This window comes from Colias eurytheme, chromosome 2 (genome assembly GCF_061535395.1).
Source record: "Colias eurytheme isolate Ceu_HAF_F1 chromosome 2, ilColEury1 Martin Lab GWU primary, whole genome shotgun sequence".
Classification (NCBI taxonomy): Eukaryota; Metazoa; Arthropoda; class Insecta; order Lepidoptera; family Pieridae; genus Colias; species Colias eurytheme.
The window spans coordinates 8,727,495-8,751,005 of record NC_142981.1 but is presented as its reverse complement, the minus strand read 5'-3'; the positions used below and the strand labels follow the sequence as shown (position 1 = coordinate 8,751,005).

The window sequence follows — 23,511 nt, the reverse complement described above, 5'->3', positions numbered from 1 at the left end:
AATTTATACTTAACCGGTCCTAAAAAGAATGTCAACACCTTAAATCTAATTGTTTGGTTGTTAAATAGAAGGGTAAATATTATTTTAACAATTGCGTTTAAACAGTTACGATAATGGATAATAAATAATAATCCTCTTTCCATTTGATATGGCAATAAATAATTAGCAATTATTATTTAGGTAATATTATTCTCTATGAACAATATTCCAATCAGGTTCTTCGCACGTCCCCTTTTTATATCATACACAACAAACCCTGACTAGGTTAGACGTTAGTCAAGGTAGTATTTTCAGCTGCATACAACGAGAGATGGATTACCGTCGCCGTAAATGTACCGTAGAGATAAAGAGATTAACTGCACTCCGTGAGGTCCGGAGTATTCACACCATTTCACTCAACGTGGCTTTTTTCCTATTTTAAAACACTTCACCAGAACTTTGCAGCTCGTTTAGTTGAATGCACGCTGATGAGAATTATAATTTATAGTGTGTTATGACTTTCTTATGAAGACTATGTTTAAATTCTTTTGTTTTTATGTTATTGTAGACTCAAATGTTCTTTAAAAAAAAAAATTATTTCTTTGAACTTGAAATACCATTTTTTCTCGTTTTGACCAAACCAAATATACAATACAAAGCTGGATAATGTTAAAATTTTGGTTTAATACTGCTTAATAGAATTGGCCACGGGCCAAACGCTATCTTCAAAGCAAGCACGTAGGAAATGTTGTTTTTCGATACCTAAATACAAATAGTAACTTACCATTATCAGCACTAGGTATTGTTTGTCCACGTGGAGAAATAAAATTAATTATCCGTACCCAGTACTTACTAGACAATAGACATGTTTTGTTAGGAAGTACGAAATACAAAATATCTCATTCGATGTTTTTAACAAGGTTTTTTTTTCATATTTTATGAAGTAAGGTTACAATTAATTTGTTATGCCTACAAGCTATCAACAAATCAGCAAATAAAGAAGATAATATTAATAAAAAAAGTGGTACGATATTCAAATGTTACTAAACAATATACTTCAACGGCAACCCAGCCGGTTCTTTGATGCAATATAACACAAGCAAGTAAAGATCCAAAGACAAGGGTAAGCCAGTTAAGTAGCATTGGATAGAAGATAAGACACGAGAAAGCTTTCGAGACAGAAACAAAAGGGACAATAAAGTTCTTGAAATGAAGCGGATTTTAAACAAAAGCCAATAAGAATAGCATCTTGAAAGATAAGCATCGATAAAACGTCTGTCTGGTTTCAGTTAGAAAAATGTCACAAAGCATTGCAGTCACTTTTAGTTTTATTATATTAAGTTTTTATCTAGCGGATATGCTATCTGATGGATATTGTTATTATTCCTTCCCTTTCTATTATATTCGTTATCATGCTTAGTTTTCAATCCTTTTCTTAAATTATATAGGGTTGATGAAAACTATGAAAAGTGCACCGTCAGCAAATAAAGGGAAAATTTCTCCATACTTAGGAGCCTCAATATTTTTGAACCTAACAAGGGTGGATGCAATTTAATCATGATTTTACTGTGTAACGTTTGGGTGTATTTACGAGAAATTGTTTTTTAATCCCATTATGTGAATAGAATTGTCTTATATGGTTTTATTATGATGAATAAATTTTATATTTAGTTAAAGGAACTTACATAGACTGTTGAATAGGTTTTTGTGTCGAAACACGTACATTAATCACTAATCTATATCTATGTACCTACTGAAAATAAAGCTTAGACTCTACAACACTATGAGTGATCGTTTACTTTTGCGGCATTTATCAATATTTTTTATATTTTCTCGGTATATTTGAAACGTCATCTTTTGTTTATTAATTAAGTACCCTAATTATTTGCTATTGATTTGACCATAATTTAACTTGCCACTTACTATTTTAAAAAATAAATAAAATATAAAACTCTCGAGTGAAAAGTATAATTTTCTAAAAAAATATTTATCATGAAAATCAACAGTGGCATAACGTGCATCAATTGAATTAGTAGCTGGCTGTTCGCCAATGTTTTAGGGCTAATATCGAAAAACTTATAACAATGAATAATTGTCTCTGTAAAGTACTTTATCTTAATTTCACACATAATATATCAAACCTCACATTTTTACAATACATCGTTATAAATATTAGATGTGTACTAGTAAAACCATATTCTTATAAATTTATAAAGAATAGAAAAAATTCGATCACGAGGCGAGACTCGAACCCGCATCCTTCGCGCCATTCCGGGGCGGATGCCTTACCAACTCAGCCACTCGTGACCCGCCAGAGCAATCGAATTTATTCTATTCTTTCAGTTTTATGTGTCTGAAGGGACACACCGCGCGCCATCTATTGAGATGATTAACAACCATTTCAATCAATATGAAGCACTTTTCAGTGAATACAATATTGTAACGATGGAACACGACCTTTTTTGTTGAATTTATATTTTTGGTTTTATGGCATTCAAATGCTTTATAAATATAAATTTATAAAGAATAGAAAAATCGAATCGATGATCGAATTTTTTCTATTCTTTATAAATTTATATTTATAAAGCATTTGAATGCCATAAAACCAAAAATATAAATTCAAACCATATTCTTGAAATACATTCATAAACATGTAGTATATATTTTACGTTAAACATAGTCTTTTACATTAGACTTTAGTACAAAGTTTAAAATGCAGAACTCACGGGAAAAATGAAGCAGTGAATTTAATTTCTACGGCAGCGTTTGAGCTCAATATACTCATTAGCCAAAGCCCGCAGGCCGCAGTGAATCTCGCTAAATTATTACAAATGTGCTAGCGCTTTGCGGCCTAGATAAAAATCTGTGAGAGCCTTCCCCTGATCTTTTCTGGCACTGATTACAATTAGCACGCCTTTCTCTGTGGAGTACTTTGAGTGTCAGCGATTTTCTTGCCAGAGCTGCGTTTATAGCTTCTTCCGTCTTATCTACGGGTTAGACTTAGTGTGTGCTTTAACAATCGAAGGCTAAAAATAGAAAGTTATTAAAGTGAAATAAATATATTATATTGTTCAATAAAATACTCTAAGTACATATAGACTAGTATAGGACTATATAGAGTAACATTTGACAAACTTTTAATAACTAGAGAAACATCATTTGTCTTCTCTTCTCTTTTTTTATTATTGTCCGCGCTACAAATTGACAACCAAAGCAACAGCCATACCAATGGTTCATATTTACAATATTATAGAAGAATTAGAACTTACAATACAGAAGCATCAATCTAAAATCTCATCGTGGAACTAAAATAAGTGTTACAGAGTCGTAAAGCATCGCTGGCCGAATGTAAAAGGTGCGGACGCGTGGCCCCGTTGGCGTTTATCCAATTCTTTATCTCTCCACCCCCAAGCTACGAAGAATGAATTAAAGCTACAACGTCTGAAACAATCAATATTCTTTACATATTATATTAGAACGCTCTTTTAGCTATTACTGTGCAAATATTGGAAGAAGGAAAAGACGACTGTTATGACACAAAAATTACAGTCATAATTCTGTATAGCAAAAATAAAAAAGTCACTTACTAATAATAATCGTTATATATTAATTATTATCAAAGTTTACTTTATTATAAAAAATTATGCCCCTAGAGGGTTAATAGATATTCAATTCAACGTGACGTGACCTAGCATACAATGAGCGGAAGATCACGACGCTTTAAACTTTAAAGTATATCTACCTCATTTTTCAAACTTTAATCAGTAGATACTATGCTAGAACAAGTTAACAGATACATTCATAATGATACAGGTAGATAATTACTCTCATTATCGCTGCAGTCGAGATAGCTGCAATATTTTTAAATCCAGAGTAATATTTAGTTACACAGCAAAGTTATACTTCGTTTTATGACTAAAAATACTAGAATTTTATAATTCTAACATAGATACCATTTCTTGACAGGCTAAATAACTAGGTAACAATTCATCATAATTTGTTTTCTTTCCACACAAAGATAACTTACGTTCAACATATATTATTTATACAAATCACAAACTGTTTTGTAAAGCATGTAACATGTTGACAAATTACATATTAGCTTGCCGCGGTGCGAGTGCAAACGACGCCAACCCCGAGCGGTGGACGTTGTGGCAATGTTCACATTAGCTCCCATTCTCGTTTTAGTACCTACCTAATAGTGGAGATCCTTTGTATAAATAACAAGTTTATCTAAAACTAGTTAGATTGTATGACTTTATTCAATGTTATTTTCAATACAACCTAACCTGATCTGTCTTCCAAAATTGGATACCTATAAGTAGTTTAAAAAGGGTTAAAATATGCGTTGCACGAAGAAAGGCTCAAATCTAGACAAAGTAAACAGATTCTTTTAAATTATTTAAATGAATTGTATGACCAAACTTGGAATAACGGAATATTTTAGTCAAACTCACCTACCTAGAAACGCTTCCTTTTCACGTTCATATATAAATATTTATTGCTCTTCAGGCTTTACAGCCACCCCTGTAACTGAATTGTTTCGAATAAATCATATTTTTTCTAGGTAATGAATTTTCTGCTAGTTTCTAGATTAAATTTATGTATCGGATTGTATTTTTAATATGTGTATAGAAGGATTTGTCGCATGTCGTTACTTAATGACGCAACAAAGATTTAATTCCTATCATTGTTGCGTCATTAAGTAACAGAACGAAAAAATGTATATACTTTTGCGACAAAAACTTAAAATAGAATCCCGTTTCAGTGATGGAGGCGATCCCACTGCTTAGCGACGCGGTGGGTCGCGGGCTGCTGGTCCGCGGTTGCGCGGGCGCATAGTGCGGCGCGGTGGCGGGTGCGCGCGGCGTTGCGGCGGCGCATGCACGCCACTGGCCACACGGACCGCTCGGGCGGCGGCGGCGGCGGCGGCTCCTGGCGCCTCCCGCCCGACGAGACCCTGCAAGTCGCCGACCCCAAGTCTGCCAAGGAAGAGGTATGCCTAAATTATAGAAACCTATAAGTATATAATCTTCGACTCCAAGTATAAATGGATAGAAGAGTGTGTACACATTTCTAGAGCTAATTTTATATGCAATAGCACTTTTAATTAATAGATAGTAGGTAGGTACCTATCATCCGCATACCATTACAAATTCAAACTGCAAAGATTTTTGCTATAACTTTTTTTCACTTATTCATTTTAACTTCAGCCCTATTTTTGCTACTATTCAAACAAACCCTTGTCTCCAAATGGGATACTAATCGTTATTAGCAGATTAGATGGCTAAGTCAAGAACTTACCAACAAACAATAAAGACGTAAATTGCGCCGTACAAATGGTCTTAAATGGGAGGCTGAATCTCAATTTTCTTACAGTGTCGCCCCTGCCGCGTGCTGATTGCCTAACCACTAAGTTAGACAAGAGTTATTTCCCCTAGGCTTTAACTTGCCAGATTTCCCTACTGCTAATCTTGAGCAATACGATATTATTTCAAAATTTCAAATATCTTATTAGACTTCAGTATTGTATTGAATTTCATGCAATCTTGTAACCAAGACGAACTTTCTCTTGGAGATTATCATTGATGATGATCATAGATAAACAGTGCGAAATATTTAATAATGAAAATATTTTAGGATCTTTACCCTGGAGATGGACACAATTGGCGAAGCATCATATTCTCTTTGATGGTCATAAGTTTCGTCATCGCCGGAATCGTTACAGCTATTTATCTATTGGGGTAAGTTATTCGATATCAAATAAAATATTTTCTATTTTCATAACATGTTCGTGAGATCTGTATCTGACGTCCTTCAGTTAAAAATTCGAGCGGTTTTCCAGGAATAATATTGCAATTTCAGTGCATATTTTGTATGATTTTAACAACCTGCAATGATAAATTTCTCTCTCTTTTTAATTCACCTCCGTGTCCACTGCAATGCGACGAAGTTAACGTTACTTGTGACCGTTGCATTTAATAAATGGCATCGTATATAAATTCTATTTGGCCGGTTTCCGTTACCGGTCTACCATATTTCCTTGGCCAACTTGCAATATCCGAATAGCCCAAGGTATTCAATTCTGGTGACAAAGAGACGCTATTGCATGCAAGATCGCGTGTGATGCCTTCGCTGAACCGTCTCTTCATGGCAAGGCGTGTCAGTATTTATGCGTTTTAGAATACAATTTAAAGACCCTCAAGTATTGACTGAAAATAATGCTTTTAAGTTTTAACGTTTCCGTGTTTTCGGCTATAATTCTTACTTGAATCAACCAAATTTTACTTCAACTCGATTTTTAGGAATGCAAATTTATAATTTACAGACGTAACGTGAACTCGATTTCTACATACACACACAAATAAGGCATATTAGAAACGTGCTGAATAAGAAATTATATTAGATACAAAAAAACATACAAAAATAAAGTAATCGAACTCAACTTTATATAGTATTACAGCATTATTTAGAAATGCTGATTTTATTTAACCCCACAAACTAAAATTTATTAGTAAATTGTATGCGGACGCAATTCTACCTATATAGAGACATATCCCTTGCAGGATCATTAAGAAACTAAGCCATCACTGACATTAACACGATAATAATATATTTAGATATGTGGACGAGCTGCTATACTGGTCCGGTCGTCGTATGCGCTTGGACGAATTCCTCCGCGGTGACCTGGCCGGCGACCGGCTGCCCACCACCTGGGTCAGCTCCCACCAGCTCGTGTACCAGGCGGATGACGGGGGCCTGCTCGCGTTGGACACCTTTAACAACACCCTATCTGTGCTGGTCACTAACCATACTTTGGTAAGCCTATTGTCGAGTGTACACTATACAATACCTACTATTCAAATTCAAAATTTCTCGTGTTGGACACCTTTAACAACACCCTATCTGTGCTGGTCACTAACCATACTTTGGTAAGCCTATTGTCGAGTGTACACTATACAATACCTACTATTCAAATTCAAAATTTCTCGTGTTGGACACCTTTAACAACACCCTATCTGTGCTGGTCACTAACCATACTTTGGTAAGCCTATCGTCGAGTGTACACTATACAATACCTACTATTCAAATTCAAAATTTCTCGTGTTGGACACCTTTAACAACACCCTATCTGTGCTGGTCACTAACCATACTTTGGTAAGCCTATTGTCGAGTGTACACTATACAATACCTACTATTCAAATTCAAAATTTCTCGTGTTGGACACCTTTAACAACACCCTATCTGTGCTGGTCACTAACCATACTTTGGTAAGCCTATTGTCGAGTGTACACTATACAATACCTACTATTCAAATTCAAAATTTCTCGTGTTGGACACCTTTAACAACACCCTATCTGTGCTGCTCACTAACCATACTTTGGTAAGCCTATTGTCGAGTGTACACTATACAATACCTACTATTCAAATTCAAAATTTCTCGCGTTGGGTACCTCTAACAACACCCTATCTGAACTAATCACTAATCACACTTTGGTAAGACATAAGACAGTACGGTATACAAATTATTTAAAATTTTGTTTGCCCAAAACATGTGTGTTTCAAACTTGTATAATTAAATTAAGCCTTACTTATAACCTTATTTAAACTTTATTCACATGCTCAAATACTGGATACAATTAATATGATCCTGATTTATTCCCTTGAGAGACATTTTTTATTCTAGATAACTAACTTATATTAAAGCACAGGCAGTGTCATAGCTAAAATTATTTTAATGTACACACTATAACGTACCAATATTTTTATTAATTTTGAAACTGTGATTGAATTATTAGCCTTATATTAGTACCTAGTATAACTCATATTCCTATCCCGTCTAAATACTATTAGTCAGGACTCAGAACACCTGTGCCAAGTTCAAAATTGAATGTATTAATGGTTCTATTGAATCCGATATTGGTTATAAATAGGTATCCCTTCGCTTAGTGTCTAAAAGTTTCATTTAGTTTCTACAGTTTTTAGTGAATCGTGTCACAAATATGGCAGCCCCTGACAAAAAGCAAAATATACCGTACCTATACAATGATATATACTTACACATGCTTAAAGTTACTTTCATTTCAAAAGCGTAAAGAATTATGTAAAATTATCCTATCCATTGTAGCATAAAATTAAAAACTGTAACCTAAGAACCGCTAAACATCTTGCGTTAATTATAAAATATTCGTTTACACTTAGCTCATTTGAATTTCTCGGGAGCGATGCAAAACAATGCAAATTCAATTTTCACTACGTAAATTGCTCGTTACTTCAACTACCCGCTTCGCAAAGTGATACGCCTGCCTTCCCAATGATTTATACCGGCACTCTATCATCTTATGTAATTACACTCTCGTCTTCTCCAACAAATTACAATGTGCATAACTTTAAATCATATTCCATCTTATTAACCTGTATCACACATTAAACTAGGAAGAGCTGCAGATTATGGAAAACAGACTTTGAACGCTCCTCTTATATTTATAAGTGCATGTGTGCCACGTACACGTGTCAAAAGTGAAACTTCTTTAGCAAGATTCATAGATACCAAAATCGTCGCCACTCTATGATGTGACGGTATTGCCATGAAATTTTACTCCCAACGCGCCTAAAGAAGCTTCACTTAAAAAAAAACAACATTACCCCTCCAGTCTCCACTCACCAACGGAATAATCCATTAAAGAATATAACAACTCAAGCCTTACGTACTCATCGGTTAAAATAAGATAAATGACGCTTTTAAACGAATTATATGGAGCGCATTTAAGATAACGGATGGCACAGCTTAAGCTGTCTATAATTATCGCCGACAATCTTATCCACAAACTTGAGACACATGAAGTTCTACAGCCTCTAATTATTGAGGTCGATTGAGTCGTTAGACGTTAACCCAAGGAATATTATCAGAAATCGCTTCAATTATTTAACTTGTAGAGTTGATTCGTTTAAGACCTTTTAAATGTTATGTCATGTTCTTATAGATGAGATTGTGTGATTAATAAGATGGAATGTGTAAGAACCCAAAAATGTTTGTATGATTACGTTATTTAGGGAATTCGTGTTAAAACATATTATATAGCACACAAAAGCGCTAATTTTATTATCTTTTTAACTGAACACGTCGCAAAAACTCTCAGGTGTAAAAACATTTTGCTTAAATTAAATACCTACTGCATTTAGTTTATTATTTTAAGATTCAGTTTTTTATTTAAATAAAATGAAAATATTTTTGACATTTTTACAGAGACAACTTAACGTTCGCGGCTACCAGTGTTCACCAAACTTACGCTATGTTCTCTTCCAACACAACATTAAAGAAGTGAGTTGAATGAATATATTTGTGTGTATTGTGATTTAAACTTTGGTCATCTTACGAAGCAACCGCTACTTATACTGACGAAGAACTTACATTGTAATCTTCAAGGGTCTTACCTTTCTTTAAAATTACAATGAACAATAAAAAAGCTATTAAATTTTTCCGAAGAACGCAAATAATATTTCCCGGCGCGTTTTTTTGTTCCATAAGCAATTATGGACGTGTTTACTTTAATTAAGAATCATTAATGAAGGCGTTTCAAGCACGTAATTTTCTGTTTAATTTACAGGTATACAGGCGGACTTTTACGGCGCACTACACCGTTTATGACGTCACAAATGAGTGAGTCACTTGGTATTTAACATTAAGGTGCTCGCAACGCTCGTGAACTTCATAAACCCTTAAACAACTCATACGTATCATAAATTCTCTCCCTACACCGTTTTGTCTTCATCATATTATACAATGTTAACGTAACTTGGCAAATATCAATATCGTGGGACTGAAAATGTTATGTATGATCTCGTTTTATTTTAGACATAACCGAGACACATATTCGTAAAAGTTTATAATATCTTCGCAAAAGTGTTAAAAAGTTATTTACTAAAATTAAGTTTATAATGCATTCGTGTTGTGGTTTTTCCAATATATCTAGTAATCAAGTTTTATTTTGTGTTCACTTAGGTAATTAAAACTAAATAGACATAGCATTTGATAACTAAAATAAAATAAATTTGTACTTCTATACTACGATATAACAACCGACTTAGCTCATACTAATTACGAACTAATTAATGGCATAGTTCTTACGAAGGCAGGGCCGTAAAAGCTTCGCGCAGCTTCATTGTGATTTCACATCGTATATTTCAATAATCCTTTATTGCATCATATTCATACATTTTAATTAAGCTTCGCATTGTTTTGTAGTCAGAGCCAGCTTTGAAAAACGCCAGCTCGTAATTAATAATCTTTAAATAACCCCTAAGTATGAGAATTAAAAAAGTGCATAAATAAACTCCGCGCTCGCATTCTTCGATATTTGAATAAAAATTATGGCGTGCAACTGAATGAAGCTTTTATCCAAACGCTCAAGGCAGTTCCGTTCTGAAAACAAAAGAAATTTTAATCATCAACACTTATTTAGATGGAAACGAGAAAAATAATAGAAGCGTTTAAACTGTATTACGTAGGTACTTACTACTTATGTAGGTTTCTTTATTTGATTAGATGGTGTGTTTTGAATATTATATAAGTCTGAAATTTGTAAGGTTATACATATACCTAATATTACCTATATATAAAATGTATGTAGTATGGTTATATAATATTTTTACCATACCTAAACCATTTTAGAAATGAAAAATAAATGCGGTAAGGTATAAGAAATATTTATAGAACAAGGTATTCGTCAAATATATTCATATTCTCACCTAAATAAAAAGGAATTTTAATGACGTCTCAGCATTTCTTCACGCGAGCTTTGTTTTTCTTTTGATGACGAAGATTACTTCACGAACGAATTTAATTAAACTGTCTCATAAAAAAAGTACATTTATTATAAAACAAAGTATTTTAAAGGCTTTAAAGTTTCAGGTTTCTTCAGTTAAATGCTTGCGTTGGGGATACCTCGTATCTTACAAAGTAGATTTATGGTCTTTACAGCACCTCTACAGGGACTATTCTCGACGGCAAACATTTATACTTCACTAGAAAATAACTTTGTTTTGTCCGCGTAATCCGTGTCCGACAAACTTCTTGAATATCAAAGCTACAAAGCTTGTTATTTCATAGTTTTAAAGCATTTTAGCAAATACACTTTAAACGAATTTAAAAAACGCTGCTGTTGTGATTTTAGTTGAAAATATATTTTGTTGATAGTTTTTGGTGTGTTTTCATTTTTTACTTCAGGATTATAGGAATAGTAAAATGTAAAATTCACGGAAAACATAATATGATTATCCCTGAGTTCTTAAATAAGTTAATATAAAAACAGAAGAATAAATGATTATTAAGTACCTACTTAAGTATGTAACAAATTGTCTAATAGTGTTTCTTTGTTTAATTTCCTATTAAAGCCTTTCAATTTGGACATTGACAAAACGGACCCAGAAGAACTTACAGGAGCTTACGACTAACTTATAAGCAAACCACCACTATGAACATTTTTGAATAAAACCTTAATATAGCTTATTCTACCACAAAATCTAATAATATTATTCATCCTCAGCCACCACATCCCGCTATTCGGCGAAGGCCAGGGCAGCTGGGAATGGCAGCACGCGGCGTGGCTCGGCACGGAAGGGGCGCTGGTGCTTGCGGCGGACAACGAGGTGCTGGCCCGGCCCGCGCCCCCGGCGAGAAGGGCGCCGCTCCTGCGCCTCACCAAGGACGCCAACCCGGGAAACGTGTATAATGGCGTCTCGGATTGGTTATATCAAGGTGTGCTTGCAATTCATTTCTTTTATAGAGGTATTCTAAAATTAATGTATATTTATTTGGGTTTTTAGTAATTCGATAGTGGTCTAGAAAAGGACACAGGATACCTTGATAATGGGTAAGGCAATAAAGACAATTTCACAACCTACAACATAGGGAAATTAAATGTAAAGAAATGCAATAATCTGCTACAATAATCCAAACATTTAAAAGCACGATAAACACTTGTAAAAACAGACGTTAATTCAAGTAAACATTCATAAACACGGCTTTGAATACTTGCTACAAAGTTGCAAAGTCTACGGGCGAATAGATTAAGGTCTTGCGGCTAGATAGTGCAGGTTTCGAGTGAAAATATTCCTTATGCAAACAAACTTGTTGCTCCAGCGTTCCGATTACGGTCACGACATGCACGATATAGTTAAACGGTTTTAAAGGTAACATTAATTTTTATTCGACGTAGGTAAAATACTTGTTAACAAGTTGTCGGATACTTGAGACTGGCTGCATACATAACAATGACGTACAAAAAAAACAAATAAAAATAATACAAAAAAATCTCCTAATTCTAGGTTGGAAAAGCTAATAGAAAAGTCCTTTAAACATTATCTGGGCAAGATCTGGGCGTACATAACATCCGGTTCGAACACGTAAATTTTATCTGTACCTTTCCGTGCAAAATCGAAGTCAAGCAAGCCTACGTAGCAGAAATTGTGCGTTAACGCTCCAAATATATGACAGACTATTTATTATGTGAATTTTGCTATAAAGATTGGCTACTATTAAATGAACTTTGCTTCTTAACGTTAAAATATATTTTTTATTGCACTTTATAATGTTAAAACTTGTGCTACGAGAGTTAAATTGACGCAGGCCAATTTACTTAATACCCAAAATGATAAGATACAAATCCATACTAATATTATAAATGCGAAAGTAACTCTGTCTGTCTGTCTGTTATTCAATCACACCTTAACTACTGAACCAATTTGCATGAAATTTGGTATAGAGATATTTTGATACCCGAGAAAGGACATAGGCTACCTTTTATTGCGAAATATTTACCACGGGCGAAGCCGGGGCGGACCTCTAGTACAATATAATCTCGAATTGTTTCTAAATCTCCTTACTGTCATAACAGAGGAGGTGACAAAAACCGCATCAGCGACTTGGGGTTCGTCCGACGGTGCCTTTATCATGTACGTCCGCTACGACGACAGCCTGGTGTCGGAGCTGCGTCTGCCGCGCATCTCTGAAGGCATCGGGGGTGCGGTGGCAGCGAGGTCTGGCTTCCTCCTGCCGGCGATTAACAACAGTATCCCGAATGTCTACCCTGACCATATAAGTGTTAAATATCCTACAGTAAGTGTTCTAATTAGTTTCTTAATGCACGAATTGATATCAAAATTTTTTCACGCGATGCCATGAGGATTTTTTTTAAATCTCTATATCATATTTTGTTATCTATTAACCCATTGACCACAGTAAGGCCCGATCGGGGCGCGACACAATAGATTTTCTATTGTGTCTGTGATTCCGAGGACTGATGGATTAAGAACTTTCTATTATAGAATTAAAACCAAGTTATTTAATTCAAAACTCTTACTACTAATTATATGTTAAACATAACAACTCACAGTACGTTATTATAAATAGTACAATCTTTAATGTTAAGTATATTTAAAAAGTAGGATTTTAAAAAAGAAACCTGCCAAGTTAAGACCAAATTATAAAGCCTAACATAAATGAGAAAGTATTTCGTAATAACGAGCCTCAAAACCCACTAGAGGCGAGTTGGCCACTCGGCGAGGCCTTTCTGGGTAATTTGCAGCCACAATACTAGCGACGACTTTGAAACTAGCTGCCAACAACCTTCTTCACTTGACTGAAAAGTAGTATTTTATATGAAATGAAACTATAAACTATACGAAAAGAAAGAAATGTAAGATGTTGGCAAGTGATCAAGTTCTCAATGACGAATAGCAATGTTTTATGTGCAGTTTGATTATATCGCTGTTCAATCGTCATGACAATCTTCGTCGTCTTTTCTTGATTATCTTATAATGTTACATACTACTGGTAGTTTGCATTGCTCTATAGTCTATATTATGCAAAAGGCCAAATTTATGATAACACATTCATATTAAGGATGAGGAAAAGATTGTATGAGAAAATTGTTATTTTTTCTTATATCAAAATTAATTATATATATTTTATCGATAACTATATTTTTCAGAAAAACATATCAATTAAGTTTAATTTAAAGAACGTTTGACAAAGTCTTTAAAAACTTTCTGTCTAATTTCAGCCTGGCAGCTCGATCCCGAAAGCTAGACTGTGGATAGTGGAAGTTCAAAATGTAACCTCACCACCTCGGTGGGAGGTAAAACCTCCTAGTACTTTAGATGGAATGTAAGATATCGATTATACATTTTTATTTATTTCGGTGTTGATATAGAAAATAGTTTTGCAATAATTTGAAAATATATTTATTTTCAGGGAATATTATCTCATATCAGCCCAATGGGTGGGCAAAGAAAACTCGCATGTAGGTGTAGTGTGGATGAATCGAGCGCAAAATCTTACCGTATATAGCAGTTGTTATGCACCCAATTGGACATGTACTGAGGTAAAAACTTAGGAATATATTTATTAGCAAAAATAAATAAAAGGAACAGATAAACATAATCGAAAGTTAAAACCACACGTTAAACATTTTCAGACGCATTCAGAAAAAGCTACAGATGAACCCTGGCTAGAAGTTCACCAAAAACCGGTCTACTCTGAAGACGGTAGTGCCTTCCTCCTCTTAGCCGCCGTACAAGAAGGCGGGGGACAATATTATACGCATATCAAACATGTGGATGTGTTGCGTCAACGTATAGCTGTACTCTCACATGGTAAAGTGGAAGTCGCTGAAATCCTGGCGTGGGACCAGGAGAACCACTTAGTGTATTATTTAGGTAAACATCCCGTTTTATACGTTTTTGATTCCTTCTGATAATAATACAATATTCCGTTAATCTTATTTTCTTCGTTAAAGGTTTAGACAAAGAAAAATTGTACATACCTAAACTGCATCCTGATATGGTCAAGGAATCAAATCAAATTAAGTATTTAGATTGCAAATGAGTGATTTGTTGGAGTACTGAAGTTGCGATTTTTACTAACCCCCTTAGACAGGCTTGCTTAGTACTTCCCGTTTTTCCATGAGGTTCAATTTCCTTTTTTATCACCGTGGTCTTGTTAAGTTGTTTTGCATCATTATGATTTGAAGTGTGTGGTTTCTCATTTTATTTTTGATCGCCTATTAGAAACATTTTCAAATCGAAGGATTTTTTCACAGGTAGTGCTGATAGACCAGGCCAAAGGCAAGTGTATGTAGTGCGAGATCCAAGTTACGGAGGTGGAAGTAACTCGGTCAGAGCTCGGGCAGAACGTGAGGAGCCACGTTGCCTTACTTGTGAATTAGCAGTTTGGCCTGCACGTCTACATTATGCTAATTGTACATTTTGGAGTGCCACTTTTTCTCCAGCCAAACCCAAAGTTGGTATAACGCATTATGTATTAGAATGTGGAGGACCAGGCCCACCTTTAGCGGGACTCCATGATGCTAGAACTCATAAATTAGAAAGAATATTATATGACACGAGGCCTTATAGGTAAGTAAATAACTAAATATACTTTAAAACTTACCTTTTGGGTATGATTAATCATCATTAATCAATTATTTAAATCTCTTACAGATCTGTACGATTACGTGAATTAGCCTTACCCACTCGGCGTTCATTTGATGTGCAATTAAGCAGCGGTTCAAAAGCACGCGTTCAACTGTTATTGCCTCCCTCTTGGCGTGAGGAACTACGTGACGCCGCGTTTCCAGTTCTTGTCCATGTGTAAGAAAATATAAATATATTTAAACTTATACGATATCTTGAAAAGAAGACGTTAAAATATATCAACTGTAGTGCAGAAATATTAACTATTGAACGTTGATAGAAGTTTCTCTTACTCTATCCTGTTTGATATTTAATCTACCTACCTAATATTGCCTACTGTACCTTAACCTCTTGTGCTGATTTTTATTGTCCTTCTGTCAATTTCATCTGTGTGTACAATAAAGTGTTTTTATTTAATTATTTATTTATTATTGTTCATCCAAAATACTTTTATCCCTTAACACTTCTTATTATTTTCTACCCTGTGTCCAAAATACACAAGAACAATGATTCCATAATTTATAAACAAATATCGCCAATTCGTTTCATTCGTTATTAAACCAATATTATAGAATACATAATAGTAGCTAAACGCTACCAATACCATGTTCCAGCGACGGCAGGCCCGGCAGCCAGCAAGTGACGGACAAGTTCGTGGTGGACTGGGGCACGTACATGTCGTCGCGGAACGACGTGGTGTACGTGAAGCTGGACGTGGCGGGCGCGAGGGGGCTGCCACGCGCGCTGCTGCGGGGCCGCCTGGGAGGGGTCGAGGTGGCGGATCAGTTGGCTGTTATTAGGTGAGAGATGAGTTAGATTATGGTATGTTAATACTTGGCACCTGGCAGCAGCTACAGAATTTAATTGTAACAATAATGTCAATTACTCTTATAGGTTGAGTCGATTAATGATACTCTTGGTCACCTAATTTTAGTACCGTCTATTGTATTAGTATCTGGCATATGAAAGTAATTGTCGATGACATTTAAAAGTGTAATTCCGTTCTTTTTCAGATATTTATTAGAAACCTTTAAGTTTTTGGATGTAACGCGAGTGGCCGTCTGGGGCTGGGGATATGGAGGCTATGTCACCTCTATGTTACTTGGTTCTCAGCAGGCTACTCTTAAATGCGGCATTGCTGTTTCACCAATCACGGATTGGTTATACTACAGTTAGTAAATTAAACTATTTTATTTTAAAAGAATTACATCTGTATTTTAACGTTAAATTTTTCCTGGCGATTACCAAGAACTTTAAAAATAAGGGCAATAAAATTTTTCCCATAATTTGAAAAAATATTTGGATATTTGCAATTAATTCATAATAATATATTTCTCCCGACGTTTCTATCATGACTATTGACTATTTCTATCTAATATGAAAAAATATTCTTATGAAAAAATACTTGTAGTCATATAGTCAAATTGAGCTAAATCAACCAGATGCCGCATTCACGGAGCGCATCCTGGGCCAGCCGTCCGTGAACTACAAGGGCTACGTGGAGGCGGACGCGTCGCAGCGCGCGCACCACGTGCCGCCGCACGCGCTGTACCTCGTGCACGGCATGGCCGACATGAGCGCGCCCTACCCGCACGCGCTGCAGCTGGCCCGCGCCCTCACTGACGCGGGGGTGCTGTTCCGATATCAGGTATACTTTAGATGTTACACGAAGCTTCACTTGCATGGTCAAAGGAAATGAAATGGGAGTGAGATTTCGGTGAGGTTAAAAATAACCTTTCGTCCGACTGAGCTCCACTTTGCTTGGCTTCTGTTTCTGTGTAGTTTTTAAATAAAATGAACCTAATGTTATAATTATATGAAATATCCATTTCATAATTTTACGGTTTCACATCGACAGATTATAATCTACCGAAAAATAATGCGTTAAATTTTAATCAATATGTTAAGGATCACAATTGTGATCACAGTGACTAGGTACTATGTTATATGAAGTTATTAAATTATTCTTCTTTATGTTTCAGGTATACGCAGACGAGGGCCATGACCTGAAAGGTGTCATAGAACATGTATATCGGTCTATGGAAGACTATTTACGCGAGTGCCTATCTCTCGACCCAGAAGACACCAAGCTGCCTCCACCCGATAGATAATTACCCGACTGCTGTAATCTTCGATAGAAATAAGTTTTATCTATGAAATAAATCTTCTTTATATGCAGAAACTTAACATCTTATTTGCAGAATATAATTAAATTCGTACTCAGCAATAACTTGTAACGTATCAATTACCAAATATACGTATAATGTTTTGTTATAATTTTCTTTGTAAATATGTACAAATAGTGCTTTATAATGTGTTCCCCTTAATTGTTTTAGCTGGTTAAATTGACTGTTTTAGAGTAATATGTGAAGGCTAATTGTGATTAGAATAGTGAATAGAATCGGTTCTATAGCAGTGGATTGCATGACATGTTGGAATGAATAAGTACTAAATTAGTTTTGTTATAAGTTAAATTACTAAATTAGAAACAAATCGAGCTAAACTTATAACTACTTAAATATTATTCCTATAAGAAAATATTTCGTCGTCGTTTTAGGAGCTTAAGACTAATTACATTTAATTTTATAAATATACCAAAATAAAAAATGAAATTTGAAAGACATGTTAATTTTTATTGTTATTTATATATTGAGTGTTTACCGACTTATATGAAAATATTAGTCTGTTACAGAAATACAAATCTAACGAAAGAGATTCCTCATGACTCTTGGATCCTAAAGCTTTTCACTTGCACTACTATATCGTCAAATTAGTATAAATAATTTGTGTACAACCTTAAAGGGTATAAATTAATAACCCCAGAACTTAAGCGTGTTTTCTTCCTGTATATTACTATAAGAGCTCTTTTTTGATATACTTGTGATCATATTAATGCATGTAGCACCTCGAGCTTCTTCACTTAGGCTTTATTCCATTTTCTACAAATTATCGCCTGAGATAGGATTTCTACACTTCTTATAAAATAAGGTCGCTTATAAAATAATTATCAAATTTTTGGCTTTATTTCCCAAGAAATAAAAATGTTTCATAAAACAATATTTTAAAACTCGTCATCAATCCAATCACGATAATTAACAATGAGCTTAACTTTTAGGAAATTCTAGAGCATTTTGAAGTTTTAATAATTTTTAAGAATCCGTTTTTATTATTTTAGGAAATAGTTACTGCTATTGTTAACGTTACCCCTTGTGCTAAACAAAAACCTTAAACTGTTATAATTACATCAATTTAAGGAAATTTGTAATGTTAAGGGAAAAAGTGTCCTTGATCATGCTTTTGTGTCAAATCATAAATAGGTTTTCCTCTTTTATTTTGTAAGCTAAACCATAATACTTATTAATAAAGTTAAAAATTAAATACAAATAATTATAACTAAATTTGTAAAAAAACATTTGTTAACTATCAATCGTTTATGAAGAATGAATGTGTACAAAGTAAATTACACATTATGCCACGTGTATTTTGATCTATTATAGTTCACCTTCAAATTCATAATTGTTAACTTTAATTTAAAGCAACCCCAGATTGGTGTGTTGTTGACATGAATATATACCAGGTACTTTTTTTGTATATACATCATATAATTCTTTAAAATCTGCTCTAGAAAAAAAAAGTGCCGAAGGAAAAAGCTACGTAGAATGTCGACGGTCTATAGATAATGTTGTTAATTCGGCAGTAAATGTATTTGAATAATTAATTATTAGGTAACTCGTTGTTGTTGTATAGATATGAATGTCTACCAGTATTTGTTAAGTGTTATCGAATAAATTCATAGACGCATATCGTACATTCCATGTTTGTGAAGACTGCCAATTTGGTCTAAATTTTACAATTAAAATACCTACGATATGTCGATGAAATTAATTTCAATTGCCGTAATGGTCTTAAGGATGCTGTGATTCTTCTATTGCGTAATTTTACCAATATTGTATTAAAATATATTAGATAAATTATAAAAAAATGTAATATCTTCATTTTACATATACGTAGGGCCTAGGCAGATCGAATTCGTTGTAATTATTAAAAGTAAACTAAGATTAACGTTACTTTAGATATTTTGAAATTCTATGAAAAAATAATAATATTGATATTTGCTTTATTCACCATAAATATATGACAATGATAGACAATATATATTGAAGTCTACGTATACATCACACAACATATGAAATTTTATAGATAATATAATACGAGAGAGTTTGGAAACCGGGTGCTTTAAATTTTACATCATGTTAAATAAATTGATTTCATTAGCAAAATCTTTTAAGTAAATAGTTATAGTTGGTTAGGTACATCGTCAGGTTAAAACGAATAACACCATTATTCATTTAAAATTCAAGTGTTTTAAATTTGGATGTCAGTAAATGTATCTTAAATAGCTGTGTTTTACCTGAAAATAAAACACATATTAAATACTTACCTATATTTGAAGCTTACTTCATCGAGAAGGTACCTAGCTTTTTCCGCCTATTTTTCCCTCTCTTTCCGTTGTATATATGCTATCTCTCTCGCACACCTCTCCACCAGGTGGCGGGGCGCACGATAATGTCGGGCGCTGGATGTTTTTCATTGAGTCGAAATCCACAACAGGTGGACGTTAAGTGTAAGCTTCAAATATAGGTAAGTATTTAATATGTGTTTTATTTTCAGGTAAAACACAGCTATTAAACACTTGACCGTAATTTGAAGCTTACTTCATTGAGACCTGTTTGTTACCCACCTGGTGTACAATATATGGACGCCAATGTGAATTTGAATACATAAGTAATTACTTATTTCTTTATTTGAAAGAGTAAGGTGTGCAGATAGTATACCTACCAATAAATCACACAAATTTTTATATTATATAATATATTAACAATCCCAGATGAAAAGTTAATCAAATAAGAACCAAAAAGTTAATCATAATGATTAAAAGTATTAGAACTTATGAGATTGGTTCAAGCGTACCTTAGTTAACCTTTTGGGCTTGAAAAGTTAAAGTTACTACAATTTTCACTATCTTTAGCGTAAATCTGCGAAAGCGCCAGTAACGACTTTCAATTACGCATTTAGATGTTACTTACAAAATGAAGCAACAGCTGATCCCGACGAGGCAAAAATACCTCAAACTCAAACCTTTATTTATTCAATTAGAACTCTGTAGAAGCACAATTGAATCATCTTTACATAGAATTACCACCTGTCTCAACTCACACAGTTTTAAACCAACCTGCTACAAGCGGACAAGAAGAGAACTTGGTCCTTACTTTTGGGGTCAGAAATAAATTTAAAAGGTCACCCCTTGAATAAGGCAATAAAATATCAAAACAGGTAAACGGTTTTAATTATAATACAGATTTTTAACATCAAACCAAACCGTGCGGTATCTATTAATGTTTAGAGCCAACGCCACCAATCATAATCTAAACATGGCTAGTACTTTCAGTACAATGCATGAATTATTTATTTAAAACTGATAGGTCATAAACTCTGTACTGGAAACAAATATACTGAACTTAACTCTTAAGAGACTAATATGATAAGGAGCTTATCTGTGTCCCAAAACTGCAATTACTACAGCCAAGTACGTTACTTTTAATCAATTCGGTTTTAAGATATAATTATGATTTACATAAGAACTTATATACCGAAAGCCTCGGGACTACATAACGTGACTTATCTTCTTATATATAAAAATGAATCGCAAAATGTGTTGGTAAGCGCATAACTCGATAACGGCTGAACCGATTTCGATAATTCTTTTATTATATTCCTTGAAGTACGAGGATGGTTTTTATGTAGAGAAAACGTAAGTACCACGAGCGAAGCCGGGGCGGACCGCTAGTTTATAATAATAGTGTTTGTGCACAACACTAGGCAGTCAACAGCTATATGAACGTCAGATAGGAAAAGAGCCAAATTTATCCAGTCAGTAACAAAGGATTTTAACTATAGTTACTTTATTCTAATTCAACCAACTACTACTAGCTACTCCGTATGTCTTTTGGATAGACGGAGGCAAATAGGATTTTTATTCCAACTATATCATTTGATATTTTGAAAATGTACTCCACATTTTCATACCGTCAGAGTCATTTTGCAGATTATAGTGGTGCAGCACTGAACACTGTCTATTAGGTGGCTGATGCTGCTGACCGGGCCTTCAGTTCCGCTTTCCAGAATACCTTCACCCTTCTAGGTGTTACTACTACTGAAATAGCGGTACTCTATCGCGTCGTTCAGGTCTCTAACTGACTAGGATTTCTCATATTATCGTAACAACCCTCGCTCGTTCTAACGAGGATAAATTATCGCCAAGGAATTCTGCTGCAGGATAATGGCAAGAGAGATTATAAGCTTAACTATGCAATATTATGTTAAGGAATATGGTGGGTTTTGAATACTATCGTCGTCTGAAAGTATCTCCTTTCGATTAACTGCATTAAGGATGCAGATTTGATCCCATCTTTGTTCCGTAGGAATGCTACGACAGTCTAAACGTTACACTGAACAAAGAAAATTGCCCTGAATATAGTCGGTTGTTCCAACATCCGTAATATGGCTAGCCTAAGGTTAGTTATCCCTTGATTGTAACTGCTACCAATGGAGGCATTGCTCTTGTGTTGTCCACAGTTGTGCGAGTGCAAAAATGAAGAACTGAGCTCGTGGGGAGCTATGTCGAATGAATCTGTGTTAAGATTATGACAGTATAGGACAGTTAGCTGTGGATGCGAAGACAGGACATTACTTTATTCATCCGTAAACACGCGAGGCAGCCACGGACAGCGATATAGCAAGAACTAAACTAGCAAAGTTTAGTTCGCTTACCAGGCTTTGTCATGTTTTAAATGCAGTATATCCTCTGAATAGCATTGCATTTATGACTATTGATAAACTTAATTCACCCGTAAACACGAGAAGCAGGCACGGATAGCGATATAGCAAGAACTAAACCAGCAAAGTTTAGTTCGCTTACCAGACTTATATTTTAAAAGCCGTATAGCCTGTACATTTCATTTATTGCCCCCCCCCCCCCCCTCAAAGCAAAGAAATGAGAAGTCATTTGGCAGAGCTTTCTCGTTAAGGGTAGGGGTTCCAAATAATATCTAATAATAAGAGGCTTTTGTTTGGAAAGATTGACTTTCCGTTATTTATCCTCTATCCTATGTAACTCAACAGTCAGTATTCTCAGCATTCGTTGAGTACTTAAACGTTTTACGTTAATAGTTGTATATAACTTTATTATACAATATAATAATCCTGGTGGGATGACAAAAAAACTTGTCTAACAAACGATTATCCTAATCCCTCAGCGATTTATTGTTTGAGCCCCGAAGAAAAATCTCATGGGTGCAATAATGAGGTCAAATGGGTTGAAAAACGAGTCAAATAAATTGCCTACAAGACCGGGCAACTAAAATAGGCCTATGAGAGGTCAACTATACGTAATCAATCGTCATTTGTTACATTCAATCGCTTTGCGATTAAAAAATCTCTTCCGATGTTTGTATATGTAAATTGGTCGGCTAGTGCCATTTAATTACGATACCAAACATACCGTTGACACAAGGCTTGGTGACAATCCTCGAAACCACCGCCACAAATCATCTGCGAGATGATATTTGATCCGACTCGCCTTCCTTTGTTGTGATTAGGCTTTGCATTGGTAAATACAATTTGTTCAATTCCAATTTCCATAATTGGTAAACCAATGGTGGTTTCCTGATTCCTGAAGCGTAAACTTTTAGGATACGAAGTATCAATTTCATGCGCCCATTATTTGACGTATCTAACCTTTATTGTATTTATTAGGTCATTTACTATACTGCCCACTGTGAAGTAGATTTCAAAACCTTTTTCTACCTACCTTAGAAGAGTGAAGATCCGATACGGTCATATCCAAAACTTCTTTCGTGGGTCCTCGTTGACAAAAGCAAATATCTATGATCATTTTAATGATCAATCCTTTGTATATTTGCACCAATCGCCATTAAAGCCCCGCGAGGGCTGATATATATTTGCACCATTTCCCCGTGGGGACGGTTGTTATCAAAG

The 23,511-nt window shown here is 34.7% G+C and overlaps 1 protein-coding gene across 2 annotated transcripts; it reads left to right on the top strand.

The window, feature by feature from the left end:
* The first annotated feature begins 4,816 nt into the window (after positions 1-4,816).
* Positions 4,817-19,846, top strand: LOC149910558 (inactive dipeptidyl peptidase 10). Of its 2 annotated transcripts, XM_090115069.1 has the most exons (17): positions 4,817-4,975; positions 5,620-5,723; positions 6,600-6,798; positions 9,227-9,301; positions 9,588-9,640; positions 11,526-11,737; positions 12,876-13,096; positions 14,043-14,146; positions 14,234-14,363; positions 14,457-14,697; positions 14,778-14,847; positions 15,085-15,396; positions 15,481-15,630; positions 16,068-16,253; positions 16,467-16,624; positions 16,896-17,101; positions 17,436-19,846. In XM_090115069.1, the coding sequence occupies exons 1-17, from the start codon at positions 4,862-4,864 to the stop codon at positions 17,562-17,564; spliced, it is 2,664 nt and encodes an 887-aa protein (XP_089971195.1). In that variant the 5' UTR covers positions 4,817-4,861; the 3' UTR covers positions 17,565-19,846. The 2 variants fall into 2 exon arrangements, with proteins under 2 accessions (XP_089971195.1, XP_089971203.1); XM_090115077.1 differs by lacking the exon at positions 14,778-14,847 and having other exon boundaries at positions 4,818-4,975; positions 15,081-15,396.
* Positions 19,847-23,511: the final 3,665 nt, after the last annotated feature.